At 41.1% G+C, this 14,549-nt stretch overlaps 1 protein-coding gene across 1 annotated transcript in view; it reads right to left on the reverse strand.

Annotated features, from left to right (window-relative positions):
- Positions 1-14,309, reverse strand: part of SWT1 (SWT1 RNA endoribonuclease homolog) — a 34,714-nt gene extending 20,405 nt beyond the window's left edge. Inside the window, 13 exon segments of the mRNA XM_009980494.2 lie at positions 8-159; positions 982-1,118; positions 2,365-2,458; positions 3,028-3,216; positions 4,806-4,907; positions 5,029-5,158; positions 5,778-5,834; positions 5,955-6,020; positions 8,131-8,220; positions 8,222-8,885; positions 9,434-9,492; positions 13,751-13,825; positions 14,286-14,309. Of these exon segments, the coding sequence (XP_009978796.2) occupies positions 8-159; positions 982-1,118; positions 2,365-2,458; positions 3,028-3,216; positions 4,806-4,907; positions 5,029-5,158; positions 5,778-5,834; positions 5,955-6,020; positions 8,131-8,220; positions 8,222-8,885; positions 9,434-9,492; positions 13,751-13,816 (1,806 nt within the window). The 5' untranslated portion in view covers positions 13,817-13,825; positions 14,286-14,309.
- Positions 14,310-14,549: the final 240 nt, after the last annotated feature.

Genomic DNA, 14,549 nt, shown 5'->3' on the forward strand with positions numbered 1-14,549 from the left:
AAACCACCTCCATCCATAGGTTCCCGAATGCAATTTTCATTTCGGTCTCCAAAATACAAGATAAAGCTTCTCCCAAGTTCTTTTCAAGGTCTGGAAGTATATTTGGGAATGGTGCAGCGAGACCGGCATCACTTCTTTCTGTTTTGTGGGACTCTGCATCTGTCAAACCAACGATAATAAAAGGTACTCACTGCAACTGTTCCTATACCTCATTTATGTTATTGGTACACAAATAACTCGAGCTCATAAAGAAAAACAGACTGCACTTCATGTTATAAAGCAGATATCTAATTAGGCTTCAAGTACCTCTAGTTATACCCACTTGTACTGTGGGTATTTTTAATTACGAGCTACTAACCAAGAAGATGAATTTCCCCAGAGCATGATTCATTTGTGATCTTACTCCACATTTCTTTTTTCCTTAAATACCTTAGATTATGTACAGCCAGGGGGGTTATCAGCAAGTGTAAGAAGCTCACTTCTAAATACTGTAAGCTGTATTTGCATCTTTGGAAAAATGAAGAGGCAACCCAAGAATCAAGTTCTACTGTTTGAGATGAAGGTGAAGGTATTGGTATAAAATGTGAGGAGTGATCTTGGCATACTGAATTTTATAGCTACTAAAATAGGACTCAAACTGGCTCCAGTGGAAAAACCTATTTTCAGTCTGAAAATTTCAGGACACCTTTTAAATTACTGTAAACACAGGTAATTCACACCGTATTTTTTTTTAGAAAACAAAAAATACGTCGTATTTGAATTTCCTAGAACTCTAAGAGACAGATGTTTTAAAACATCTCAAACTTTCAGAAAACTGTTTGCTTTTCAAAACCCAAAACCTGCCCCGAACAAAAACCATTCCCAAGGATTCAAAGTATAGGAAAACTGGAGTTATAGGAGAAACTCTTCTCCCTTTTGTACACTGATTATTACACGTCTCAAAAAGCAGCATATACACACGTGCACGTTAAACAAACTCACCACATTTAGGCTGTGGCAGCTCACCACAGTTCTGGTGCCTATTTATGTTCAGGTTCTGTAGAGCAGCAACCAAATCAGCTTTAGAGAATGCCTTGACCTCACTCACGATGGCTTTATTACATAAATTTTTATCATCTCTAGGAGAAGAGAATCAATTGTTTACACAAAACTGACATCATTACATAGTAAGTGATAAAAGCAACATGCTGAAAAAAATTGCCTCGATAAGCTTATTCATTATGGCTTTTTTTTCTTTCTGAAACAATTAGAAACAGTTCAGAAAATTAGATGAGAAAATTAACTAAAGCAGCTATTCTTAAAAAATAGAAACATACTGAAAAGTGTTTCAGGCTCTAGGTTTGCTTATTAAAAAACCAGCTTTAAATACTACAGCAATGCTGCCTAGTTGCTATGATCTTAGAATGCAAGCACGGCAATGATTCTAAGACAGTAATAGCTTCTCTGATTATATAATTATATATAATAAATCCTCATTTTCCACACCCTTTTTTACTGTTCTACTGACCAAATCATTGTATTAAGTGCTGCCCTGAGACACACACTGCTCCAGCAAAACTACTAAAACGATGCGGTAGCTGGATCCTAGCACCTTCTCAAAAATGATGAAAGGATAAAAGGATTTTCAGATGAAAACCACTTCTCAAGTCACCTCCTGTTCTCTACTCAGAGAAACCTAACATTACCTTAACACAAATTAACACAAATATTGTTTTCAGTTTTGTAACTCCAATAATATTTTTTATGCGAAGTCGGAATAAACTCTGAGGAAGCTACGCTTTAAAATTGAACATTGAATAATCTTAATTCTCCTTCAGGCCTCAAGCCCATGAAGGTGACTACATCTACAGTCTTTGTGTTTTATTCTATCCTTCTATTTGAGCTTTCAAGAGAGTGACTCCTCCTCAAAAAGCTTGTTTCAGAATCATAGAATCATCTGGTTGGAAGAGACCCACAAGATCATCGAGTCCAACCACTCACCCTGCACTGTCAGGGTCCCTAAACCATGTTCCTCAACACCAAATCCACACGGTTTTTAAACACCTCCAGGGATGGGGACTCCACCACCTCCCTGGGCAGCCTGTTCCAATACTTCACAACCCTCTCTGGAAAGAAATTCTTCCTGATATCCAACCTAAATTTCCCCTGGCATTAACTTGAGGCCATTCCCTCTCATCCTGTCATTCCTAACGTGGGAGAAGAGACTGACCCCCATTTCCCTACAACTTCCTTTCAGGTGATTGTAGAGAGCGATAAGGTCCCCCTGAAGCAGCTCTTCATTTTAAGATACGATTTGAAAACGCTGTATTTGGCACGAGGCTACCTTACACTTCATAAGAGACCTAAAACCACACAGGAACTCACGTGCAGAGTATGACAACAGCTTGAGGAAAGAGGTTCTGGTACTGCAGACAACACTGTAAAACACGATCGTCGTTGTTCTCGTCACTCAGGCCATCTGCAAATTCAGTTAAGACAGTGCTGACATGTCCAGAAGTAACAACATAAGAAACACTTCAGTGTAGTATGTAGTAAAACGGTACTGGTTTTAAATTTAATACTCCCCAAACAAGCACAGAGAAGTGTAATCTAAACACAAATCTGAGCTTTGTTATTCTTAGGTACTACTCCACGCAAAACCGCTATGGTTTTGCCAGAAAATCAGTTGGAGTATGTTAGATTTCACGATGACCAAGGCAAAACCAAAAGCACACAGCTTATCTGTAGCTCATAGGTAAAAGTAACTAGATGAACTTTCATCGAGTAATCCCCTGCTTACCAAGAGCTGTAGCTAAAAGGGAGAAGGAACTGATAAAACAGCAGCGAACAGAGCCCTGATCTGAAGAAGGTATTTGCATATTACAGCCCTGGCTGTGCTCTGAAGGCAGCTGCAAGCTATTAACTAATTAACTTTAATTAGCAAACTGCAGAGAGAAGACTGTATTAAACTCAAAATTTAAGGCTAAGGCTCACACTAGTTGAACTGCAAGGATTAAGTACCCAAAACAAACTGATTGCACTTATTACACATTTTTTGAGAAGCCAGCTGCATGGATTGCCCCCACAATTTCGAATCTTGGTTTTTGAGACACGTGTAGATGAACTGGACTGCAGGGATAGATTTTTCCCGAACGTGCTGCAACACTTTCCCCTTCTTCAAGTGATCCAACTCTTGCAGAACGACCCAAGGAATTATTAATGCAAGTCTGGCAACCCCTGGAAGGGAAAAAAACAAACAAATAAACAAAAAGCAAGGACATTTTGAAAAGCCACGCAAACTACTACAGCTAACTTTGAATTCAAACATCATATTTACGTCAGCTCACCCTTATCTTTTTGCCAGTAGTTTTCACATTCCTTGCTAGCATTAAAAAACAAACAACTGAAAAAGGCTGAGTTCCTTCTTTCTAATCTAACCTCAAACTGGCACTGTCTTGGTTACATGTAAAAATGACAATATCAGGCAAACAAAAGGAATAAACAATTGTAATCATTGGAATACTTTGACAATAGGGTGTAGCAATGGTGTAAAATACATTTGCAGTGACTAACAAGCTTTTACACACTCAAAGATGTTAAAGCAAGGTGACAGCAGCTGAAAGAACAGGCTGGAAACACCTAAAGGACCACAAGAGTCGCTGCACGCACACAAAAAAAAAATCTGTCAAATAAAAGGAGTCATGGTTTGGGCTAAATGCCAACCAGCATTCTCTAAGGAAGGAACAGGAAGCACGGATATCGGATCATGGTTTTATTTGTATCAAATACAGTCTGAACTTTAAAACTATTATATATGAAATACAAAGTAAATCAAAAATTTGATGACTGTTCCCTCGGTCCACTTGCGACAAATACTTCAACTGTTTCCTTTCCCATTCATGTTATAAGAATACAATTTTGAAAAAACACATTAATATCCATCTGCTTTGTAATAAATAGGTCAGGAGTCAGCAACCTTCTGAACCTTTTGCAAAGCAGGTCTGGGGCAGGACCAGAAATTGGGAGCTGTAGTATTCTAAAATAGGCATCCCAGTCTACACAACGGGACAGCATTCCTAATATGGGAAAGAGAAATACAGTCTGACACTCTTGAAAATTACTCAGGCCCTTATTAAAGTTATTTTCCAAGGGGCTGGAATAAGTGTATTGATTAGTTGAAAGCATCAAAGCACCTGAAGTATTCTGACAGATTCCAAATACCAACTACTGACACACATGATCCTAATCCTGCTAACATGAAAGCTTAACAACAGACTACAGTCAAACAGCAGAGCCAGGGGTTGCAATCTGAATTCCTGAGAAATTGCTCACACATCCCATGAATTCTGTGACCTTTACCAAGGCAGAAATTAAGCCCTGACTGACTGCTTAGCAGATTTTAAATGTTTTTAGATTTCTAGGGGGGAAAAAAAAAAGCTAAGGAGAGTAGAAAACATCATTACCACTAACAATGCATTAAATGCTTACAAGTATACTCTTACAATAGGTAAGATTTATTTACCCCTAAGAATTCATGCACATTCCTGGGAATGTTGACCACCATTCTCTGTAGGTATGTAGGTATAAGCACAGTAGATTCTACTTCCATAGATGAATTTTCCTTAAGAGGAAAATTTGGGTTCATAGAATTTGGGTTCAATCCATGTGGGTTCATAGAACCAGCCTCTTAAGTGTGAGTCTCCTGCCTCTGTGTGAAACCTGCTGCCTTTAAAGAGCCCAGGTTTGCTTTTCTTCATGTAGCCTGAAGTTCTGAGAACATCTGTTTTTTCTTAAAACGCCTTATCAATCACCATCTATTCACATACCTGGTATGTCCTCAGATTTCAGGGATTTGACAAACTCAAGGTGACTAATCATTATATTTGTGTCAATCACCACTAATATGTTCAGACCAGAAGTAAAAGCCTCTGGGGAAAAAAAAAAAAAAACAATTGTGAAAAAAATCAGTTGTGTACTCTCTACTCAGACCATTAACTGACGGTAATAGTTGCAAGAAGATACCAAAGAATATCAGAAATAAGGACATACCAGCAGAAATATTTAAATTCTGTTCTGGAAGATCTATTTCCATACTCGTAAGTTCTCCACAAGTCTGTATTACAGACAGCGCCATCCTATTTTCAACACGAGCAACATGCAAGTCTTCAACTATCTGCATCTACCAAGGAAAAAAATTTGTGCGTAGGAAATCAGTAAGTAATCACTTGTGAATTGTTCCCAAAAAAAGACACTTTTGCATTAATGCTGTTAGTGTTAAAACTGACTAAAAATGAAGCACGAAATATTTTAACTTGGTACAGCAAATGTAAAGCCATGAGAACCTTCTACACATTCTCCACTATGAGACGTCCACAAAAGATGTCCAAAACACGGCCTAGAAAGAAGATTTGTTTGCAACCTTTATACCTGGTACCCAAAAACTTTGTTCCATTTTTTGCTACGCAGACTGCATACTTCCCAACACGTGTTTCTCAAAAAAATATGCCTCTCTTCCAACTTCAAAGTTAGAGGATGCAAAATGAGGTAGCCAGAGTACAAAAGCAACTATGAAGGTCCCCTGTGTTGCTGAGAGTAACAGAAGGGCAACTCTTCTATCTCAGAAAGTTCCTGACTAGCAGTACTTGAGCAAGTTTATTTAGTATTTGAAAAAAATGCTCCACATTTTGAGGTGTGGATCATAAGCCAACAATGCAAAACACTAGGAAAAGTTCGTGGAGTTGTCCAGCTACACGGGTTTTTAACACAACTGAGAAGTGTTAAATCAAAGCATTACTAACCTCTTGGTCTGTTTCTGGGTTCTGACTGTCTTGAAGGGGTGGGAAGACCTCGAAGCTCTGTAGGAAGAATTAAAACAAACCATACCAACACGACAAAATATCAAGGAAGTCTGAGAAACAAGCATGGCAAGAGTTTTGGAATATAGCTCTTTAGCGTGAAACAAGCACATCACTAACCTTTTGGGCAGACTTTGTGTCCTCACCTTCTTGGTAGGAATCAGACGTGCATGGGACTTCGAAATTCTAGAAACAAGTAAGAATGGAAGTAGAACATGTATCAGTTTTTAGAGTGCTTTTTACAGAACGCTGAATATTCCCAAGCGAACTGAACAGGTAACACAGAACATATTTTCAATATCCATGTTGAAGCATCTATAGTAGCATTACTACAGGGCTTAGAAAGCTGGCTTTCTTCTAAAATAAATACAGCAGTTTACACAGTAAGCCTATTTTTCCAGTCTCTTGTGGGTTTGTGACTGTGTTATTCTTGCTCTGGGCTGCCCAGTACAAGACAGACATTAATTCAATGGAGTGAGTTGAACCAAGGGTCACTGAGATGATGAAAGGGCTGGAGCGCATCATACAAGAGGCTGAAAGAGCTGGGACCGCTTGGCCTGGAGAAAAGAAGGAAGAGTCTTACCAACGTGTATAAATATCTGATAGGAGGGCGTGAAGAAGATGGAACCAAACTCTCAGTGGTGCCTGGTGACAGGCCAAGAGGCAATGGGCACAAACTGAAACACAGCAAATCCCATCTGAACATAAAAAACCCCACTTTTTCTTGAACAGGCTTCCTAGAGAGGTCATGAAGTCTCCACCCTTAGAAATATCCAAAACCTGACTGGACACTGTCCAGGGCAGTCTGCTGTAGCTGACCCTGCTTGAGCAAAGGGGCTGGACTAGACCATCTCCAGAGGTGCTTTCCAACCTCAAGGATTCCGTGGTTCTGAATGCAATTACTTTGTGTACACACAAAACGATCCCGCTACTGTAATACAACCTGAAACCATGTTGCTAGGAATCTTAACGAGAACAACAAAAAAGTAACCACACTCAAGATAAAGTCAAGGGGCAGAGCCAGACACAAGCTAGAACTTGGAAACGAACCGATCACAGCCAAACATGGAGTTCTGCAGGAAATGTGCACATTCAGTCCAAATCTACGAGCTCTCCAGGCATCCCTGGAAGTGTTCAAGGCTGGGCTGGATGAGGCTTTGGGCAACCTGGTGTAGTGGAAGGTGTCCCTGCCCATGGCAAGGGGGTTGGAACTAGATGATCTTTGATGTCCCTTCCAACCCGAACCCTTCTGTGATCACTCTGCCAGCAATGAGCACCTGTTTGGCAGGCAAGTTTTCATTAGTTCAGTCTATTCATTCAAAAATTGATATAATCAGGTCAGCTCAAAAAAATTCTGTTGACTTTTACCTAAATTGAAGTATTCCACACGCCCAGCAGCAAAGGAAAGCTAAGAACACATTATGTTCTGCCTTTCTGGCAGCCCAGAAAGCCAACCATGTCCTGGGCTGCATCCAAAGCAGCGTGGCCAGCAGGTCGAGGAAGGGGATTCTGCCCCTCTGCTCTGCTCTCATGAGACCCCCACTGCAGTGCTGTGTTCAACTCCGGGGTCCCAACATCAGAAGGACATGGAGCTGTTGGAGTGGGTCCAGAGGAGGCCATGGAGACGATCCGAGGGCTGGAGCACCTCTGCTATGGAGACAGGCTGAGAGAGTTGAGGTTGTTCAGCCTGGAGAAGAGAAGGCTCCGGGGTGATCTTACTGCAGCCTTCCAGTACCTGAAGGGCCTACAGGAAAGCTGGAGAGGGACTTTTACAAGGGCTTGTAGTGATAGGACAAGGGGCAAAGGCTTTAAACTGAAAGAGGGGAGATTTAGATTAGAGATAAGGAAGAAATTCTTCCCTCTGAGGGTGGCGAGGCACTGGCACAGGTTGCCCAGAGAAGTTGTAGATGCCCCATCCCTGGAAGTGTTCAAGGCCAGGTTGGATGAGGCCTTGGGCAACCTGGTGTAGTGGAGGGTGTCCCTGCCCATGGCAGAGGGGTTGGCACGAGATGATCTTTGAGGTCCCTTCCAACCCAAACCATTCTATGGTTCTATGATTCTATGTGCAGACACCGTCCTAATATGCAAAACCTTTATTATTCTAGTTTTGTTTAAGCATTTAGCAGAGAAACATTTTAACGTGGTTTACAATGGGATTCGAAAAACCCACCTAGTTAGCCAGGAAATCCAGTCTGAAATCCGTAAGAAAAGAACCTGCTTATATAAAAACTTCCTGCTGTTCGGAAACTGGCCTGAAACATCTACTGCATAATAGAAAGCATTGGGTTCTCAATACCTGCTTAAAACGTAACGCTGTGGCTTCCAAGTCCCTTTCTTCAGCCCTCGAGCCACCAGTAGCTTTTTCAGAATCGGCGTTCCGTTTTTTTCCGTTTCCAGGAGTCCCATTGTTGCGGTGTTTCAGCTGAACAGCGAGACGGCGCGTGTTTGCTCACGTGCCGCTTTTTCTTAGGAAACTCCTTGTATTCTTCTTCATATTCTTCTTCCCAAGTCCTAGATAATTTATTTGACTTCTTAATAAAAGGTCTATCGTCATCCACAGGCCCTGCGGAGGCGTCAGGTGGCTTTTCTGGAATTCTGACATCCTCACTCCGTTTTTTTGATCCGTCTGCCTTTTTATGGGGTACACGCAAACTGTGCGCAGACGACTTACATTTTTCCAACACAGTTTGTTCTGCTTTTAACTTTGGTTTGCAGAGTTGAGCTTTCTCTGCCTTCTTCTTCATGGCCTTGTCCCTCTGAACTGCAAAGCTATGCCAGAGTCTTCTTCCTTCTTCTCCATCAAAACGACTTTTGTTACGGCTTTCGCTGCTAGCAGTCACTACCTCAGGAGTGCGGGTACTTTTTCCATGTTTAATTTCTTTGGCTTTAAAATGTATAACTATTCTCTTTTGCTTCTCAGTTTGGATTAAAGAACTGTCTGTGGTTTTGCTTCTGCTTGGAGATTTTCCTTGGGATCTTCCATCAGCGCCAGGAGAAATCTTCGAACTTTGGTTTCGCTTCTTTTCCTGCTCATCTTTCTCTAGTCTGATTCTACAGAAACATTGCAAAAAAAGTCATGTAATCTAGCTCAGTTAATGTAACGGGGGAAAAAAAAGCCCAACAAAAGCATCTACATTTGATTTAGGCAGTTACAGCTAAATATTTATGAACACCAGTTTGGTATGTTCTCAGATATGAGCTTACAGCAACATCTGTCCTTTAAAACAGCTTTTTTAGTATTTACATTTTTACAAGCTTTTTTAGTATTTGCATTTTTACAAGCTGCACAGCTACTTTAGCTTACAAAATTGAGAAAAAGCTTTTTTTGCATTCGCTATCTACTGGTTTGAGAGATGCCCTTCTACAGACCAGTTTCATCTTATCAGAGAGTTAAAATTTTTTTGGGGACCCTGTTTTCTCAACTATCTCCAACTGCCTACCTTAGACAGAATCCACCCATCAATGCCACACCAACACTTCAACAGTTAAAATACCATATTTTATTTGGTGAACAAGTCGAACAAAATTCTTAAATTTAAAACAATCACAGATTTTTTTTTTCTTTAGTAGTTCCATTTAATGACAGAGCAAGAACCTACCTCTCAAATTCTGACTCTCTTTTCATAGTATGGTTATAAGATCTCGCGTCTTCAGAGTTCTGAAAGAAGGAAAAAAAAAAGTAAGGGCTTACAGAGGAAACTGCAGTTAAAAAAACTGCATAAGATGGAACAAGCCATTATTTCATACTAGATTCACTACGATTTTGAATAAATTAACCTTGGAAAAAGCAGACCCAGACCTTGCTCTAATTTAGTATTTAGATTGTATTATATTTAAGAACCACACAAGGGGAAAAATTGCATGTGGCACACAGCCCTGGGATATAAACAGAGAAAACTCAAATAATTAAACACATTTAGGATCCATGTGTTTCATATATTCTGCAAGTAAATCGGTATGTAAAATACACATTTTTGTCTATTTACAAAAATCCCCAGGGAAAATAAAGTTACCTAAAGACTGCTTCCAACTACTCCCTAGGTAAGGCTAAAGAGAGGGTATTTCTATGGGAGGTTTTTGTGCAGAAGAGATGCGTTATTGATCCTCATCAGATTTATTAATTAGGTAATAAATGTGTGAAACCACAGTTATGTAGGCCTGGTTGAGAGTAAAGACAGTCTCCAAACAAAGAACCTGAAGAGTCCTCATTCAACAGGCAGTTATGCCACTGCTTGGCACATCTATAGCACAAGCCATGTGGCATCCATCTTATGGGATAACTGGAAGGTGACTTTGATCAGGTCAGAACAGGAGGCAGTTTATTATTGCACTACAGGAGAGAACAGAGAGCAGCAAAACAACAGACTCTGCTGTCTGATACAAACTCTACCCAACCAGGCAGTTAATTTTTACATACCTTTGGGTTTTAAGGCTGTTTTCCCAAAACTATAGCAAGGTGTGGGGAATTACAACAGAAAACACAAGGATTACTTCAGATAAGGAAGCTCTAGACAGTATGTCCTTTCACAAATAATTCCCTTTTTCAATAATTTGGTCTCAGCGAGGCCGTTAGGTCACTGCTGCAGACATTTTCCTACCTAGAGAGGCCTGCAGAGCCCTAGGAGGCCGTAGCTATTTTACTTCCACATTAGAAAGCACTTCATTAAAAAAATAAGAGGGTTGCAGAAACCAGCGGAGTCCTAATGAATTAAATCTTGAGAACTTGTGACTGAGGCTGGTTCTGGAGTTCTGACAGCAGCAAAACCAAGTAAATCGTAACTTAGGAGACTGCTGCCACTGAGAATCATATCAGTGCAACTTGCTGTAGAAAGACCTGTTAAACTCACATGATTATAACCAAATAGGAATCAAAGTGGTTTATTGGTTTGTTAACAACTCAATTAACTGGCAATCAAGGCAATACACACTCAGGGTCAATGCCAGAAATACAACAGGAAAACTGTTATTAATAACAGACAATTACAACACGGTATCAGACCAGATGACTTGGTACCATAAAGTTCTAATCTCACACACCTACATGATACACTGACACACGTGCCCACGCTGTTGAGGACGCGGGTGCTCCAGTTGTGCGTGCGGCTGTATCACTTCCTACACTCTGCTAATGCACACGCTGGTGAGCAAAGCCCCCCACGAGGGCACGGACACCCTACCAGGATGGGGGACCCTACAAGATGCTCCCCTGTATGGTCACTCCACCAGCTGGAACGTTGCTGGTGGAGTGAACAGCGTTCCATCATAGAGCAGGTGGAGGTTGTGATGCTGGTGGGACAACTCCTGGCAGCATCAAGCCCAGTGTCCCGTTAAGAGGTCAAAACGACCGGTCTGTCAGTGTAAATAGCTTTGGTGAGTACACCAGTTTCAGTAGTACTATGGCCCAACCTCCTTATAATAATAAGGGCAAAAGTCTCTGGAACTTTTGTATATATCATTTTATTCGTGACAGGGTATAGATTCGTAGATAGCCAGTGATAGTGACTGACTACAAAACCAACTTTGATTATAATAATATAAAACTATTACTGATCAGTGATAATACTAACTAGCTAGCAAGGTGTTAGTAACTAAGCACATAACACAGAGCTCTTACCCAACAGGCGTCCCTATGGGGGGGAGAAGAGAGGTTCAGCCCGTTGACTGATCCCAGACGTTTCAATGGGAGTCCTCTCCCTAACATCCCCTTTGTCTTTTGCCATTTTATACTTTTTCATTTCTTTTAGGTGGAGCTCGAGTGACTTTAGTCATACATATCTTTATTAGGATTGGTGTAAATTTCTCTCGTGAGGGGTGGTCACAGCTCAGAGGCGGGTAGCCTTCAAGGTGGGGGTGTGATTTAGTAGCTAAAGGACAGGATTTCACCATCACTGCTGAGGCAGCAGTTGTGATTCATCTTCCTTGAGGGCAATTATATGGTTATCTTCACCAGGCACCCCTTATCCCTGATAACAGGGATGAGCCATGATACCTCTGTACCACTCTACTCCCCATTTCAAGGGTATTACATAGGCCTTGTTTGTTCCTGGGAGCAGCAGCTGTGTCTCATCTCAGAGCTGCTCTGATATTACAGAAATGTAAGCTGAACTTTGGGGGATAACATTCTCCCATTCTCCTCCAATTTCAGTTATTTCCACACCCAGTTTGACTGCTGCTCTGTTACTGCTTTCTCTCTTCATGGCCTATTCCCCTCAAACCACAAGTTTTCATGATGTGTTTTAGTAGCTCTTTTCAATCTAGCTCCTGTTTTCTCAAGAGTCTCATGATAATTCCCTGATTTTCACTGAATTTGGTCATCTTAAGCAAACTTTCTTAACTGTTACTTTCCTCTTAACATCATTGGTTTATGATAAATGTCCTCTCAGAGCAGACTTGTTGAGGTGTCCTGTTTACAATTCCATGGCTCTTAGATCACCTGGCATTACCCAGGCACCACGTTACCAAAAGGCAGCTGTGCTGACTCCTCCAGACAGCTCTGTGTAAAGCTGTTTTAATTTATACTGTGACAAATGTCCTTTTGCTCATACTTGAGGCATTATATGCCAAACCACTAAAAGCCAACAGGCATAAAGCTTTCTGTAACCTGACACAACACACAATAAAAAACCCAAAGCCCCCCCACAATCATGCCTGAATATTACTCTATGTAAAATGGCTCATTCTCACCTGTATGAGCTGAACATACCTCTTACCCATACTGTGATCACACTGAACAAACACCTGCTACTATTCAGAGGTTTCCTGATGGTTTTGCTACTAATAGTTTGGGTTCTGACTGTTGCTTGCACTGGTCAACGTCTGCATATAGCAATATTTAATGTTGTCTCAAACAGATCGAGGTCATGTAACAGCTAAAACTCTGTATTCTTCAAACTGGTGTAGGTATTAACAATGACAATACAGCTGTAGTATGAGGCTTTAAGCCAAGTTTTTTACTCTTTGTATTACAGAAGTAAAAAAAAAAAAACCACCTAAGGATAAGTTAATGTTAAAAGACAAAATCAATAATAGTAAGGAATTAAGGAGGAAAAAAAATAGTTACAAATATTTGGCTTTGAACACTGTCTACACAAGCAAAAAGCTTCTAACATGTAATTCAAGTTTATAAGGCCATAATCATGCACACTTATAAACACTCCCAAACATTTTTTGAAAACATTTATGGTAAGACAGATAAAGGCTCTCTTATTTCATATATACCTTACAAAATACAAAGGAAAAAAATCTAGCAAGCTTAAGTGTGGATTTATTAAAATACTGATTTATTGGATATGCATTACACTATCAGAAGGAAAAAACTTCTCAGAAGGGGATACAAACAATAAAAAAAAGGAATAGGAAGCTACACACAAGTGTGACCAGAAAGATTATCAGCCCTGTAGCACCTGCATTTTCCCAGCAATTCAGTGAAAGCTTACTCACTAGATACACATATGTACCAGAGTATACTAAGAATTTTGGTCATTGATTTATGTCTCAGTGGTTAAAAGGAAATATTCGAGAGTTGCTTGCTAAAATACTGCAAAGTACAATTTGGGATTAATCGGAAAATGAAGATATATGATCCAAGATAGAGAATGATCCAGGAAGACAGTAGGGGTTTTGGTAACAGTTTTAAGCTCAACTTTCCTCCACCAGGAAGATATACTAAAATAATAAAGTCTCTTATTTTCTGATACTCCCACTACTCATAGCCTCTAGAGAAAGACATAAACCAGTTATCTGGCTAGAACTTGCATTTATCTGACCAGTTCAACCCTCCTACTGTTCTTAATGACCCCACCTTTAAATCCCATTCACCCTTCCATCACAAGACTGCTAAACAACTCACACTCTTCTCTTGAACATGGGGGTTTGACATAAAATAGTGATAACAGTAATAACACAGCTGTTCCTACTTTGTCATCCCGGCCATCCAAACAGTCTTCCTTTCCAGTTAACTTCTTCAGTTTCTTTTTAGACATCTTCAAATCCTAAGAAAAAAAAAACAACAAAACAGTTTGACCGTTATTAATTATTTCAAGTTTTTATTTCCAGCTGGCATTAAAAAAATGATTAACTGCATACAGAGAAATACTCTGAGACTCTTTTTCTGTTTTCCCATCACAGAACCACAGCGGATTTCACCAGGGCCAGTTATCCACATCTCACTGCTACGAGAACTCACAAAAAAAAAAAAAAAAAGACAGGAATTACTTCGGGATCTGCTCCAGACACGCACATTTTGTACCACCAAACGCACCAGGCTAACAGAAACAAACACCCTGCAACGTTTAGTCACACAACAATCAGGTTTTAAAGCAGCTCCAAGTACAGCTCTCTCCCCTTAGCCCGCCCCCACCGTGGGGCGGAGGTAATATCGCGACATGACGAGGTTTAAGAAAGCTTCACCAGAAGCTCCAGAGGCGAATTTCTAGAGCGCGGGTCCATTACCTGAAGGAATCAGCCCCGCAGCAGGAAAGACTGAGCAAACACTCGGCTCTTCAGGACGCCCTCCGCCATGGGCGGGCTGAGGCGGCGGCGGCGGCAGGAGCTGCTGCGCTGCCGGGAGCGGCGGGGGAGCCGCCTCCTGCCCCCGCACCCCGGCCTGAAGGAAGGGCAAGCGCCGCCGGAGCTCTCCAGAGCTTTCCCCGACCCAGCTCGGAGCGACCCTCCCGCTGAGGCGGGCAGCGACTCCGCGCCCCTCGCCCCGGGCAG

Source organism: Tauraco erythrolophus, chromosome 10 (assembly GCF_009769465.1).
Source record: "Tauraco erythrolophus isolate bTauEry1 chromosome 10, bTauEry1.pri, whole genome shotgun sequence".
In the NCBI taxonomy this organism is placed as follows: domain Eukaryota; kingdom Metazoa; phylum Chordata; class Aves; order Musophagiformes; family Musophagidae; genus Tauraco; species Tauraco erythrolophus.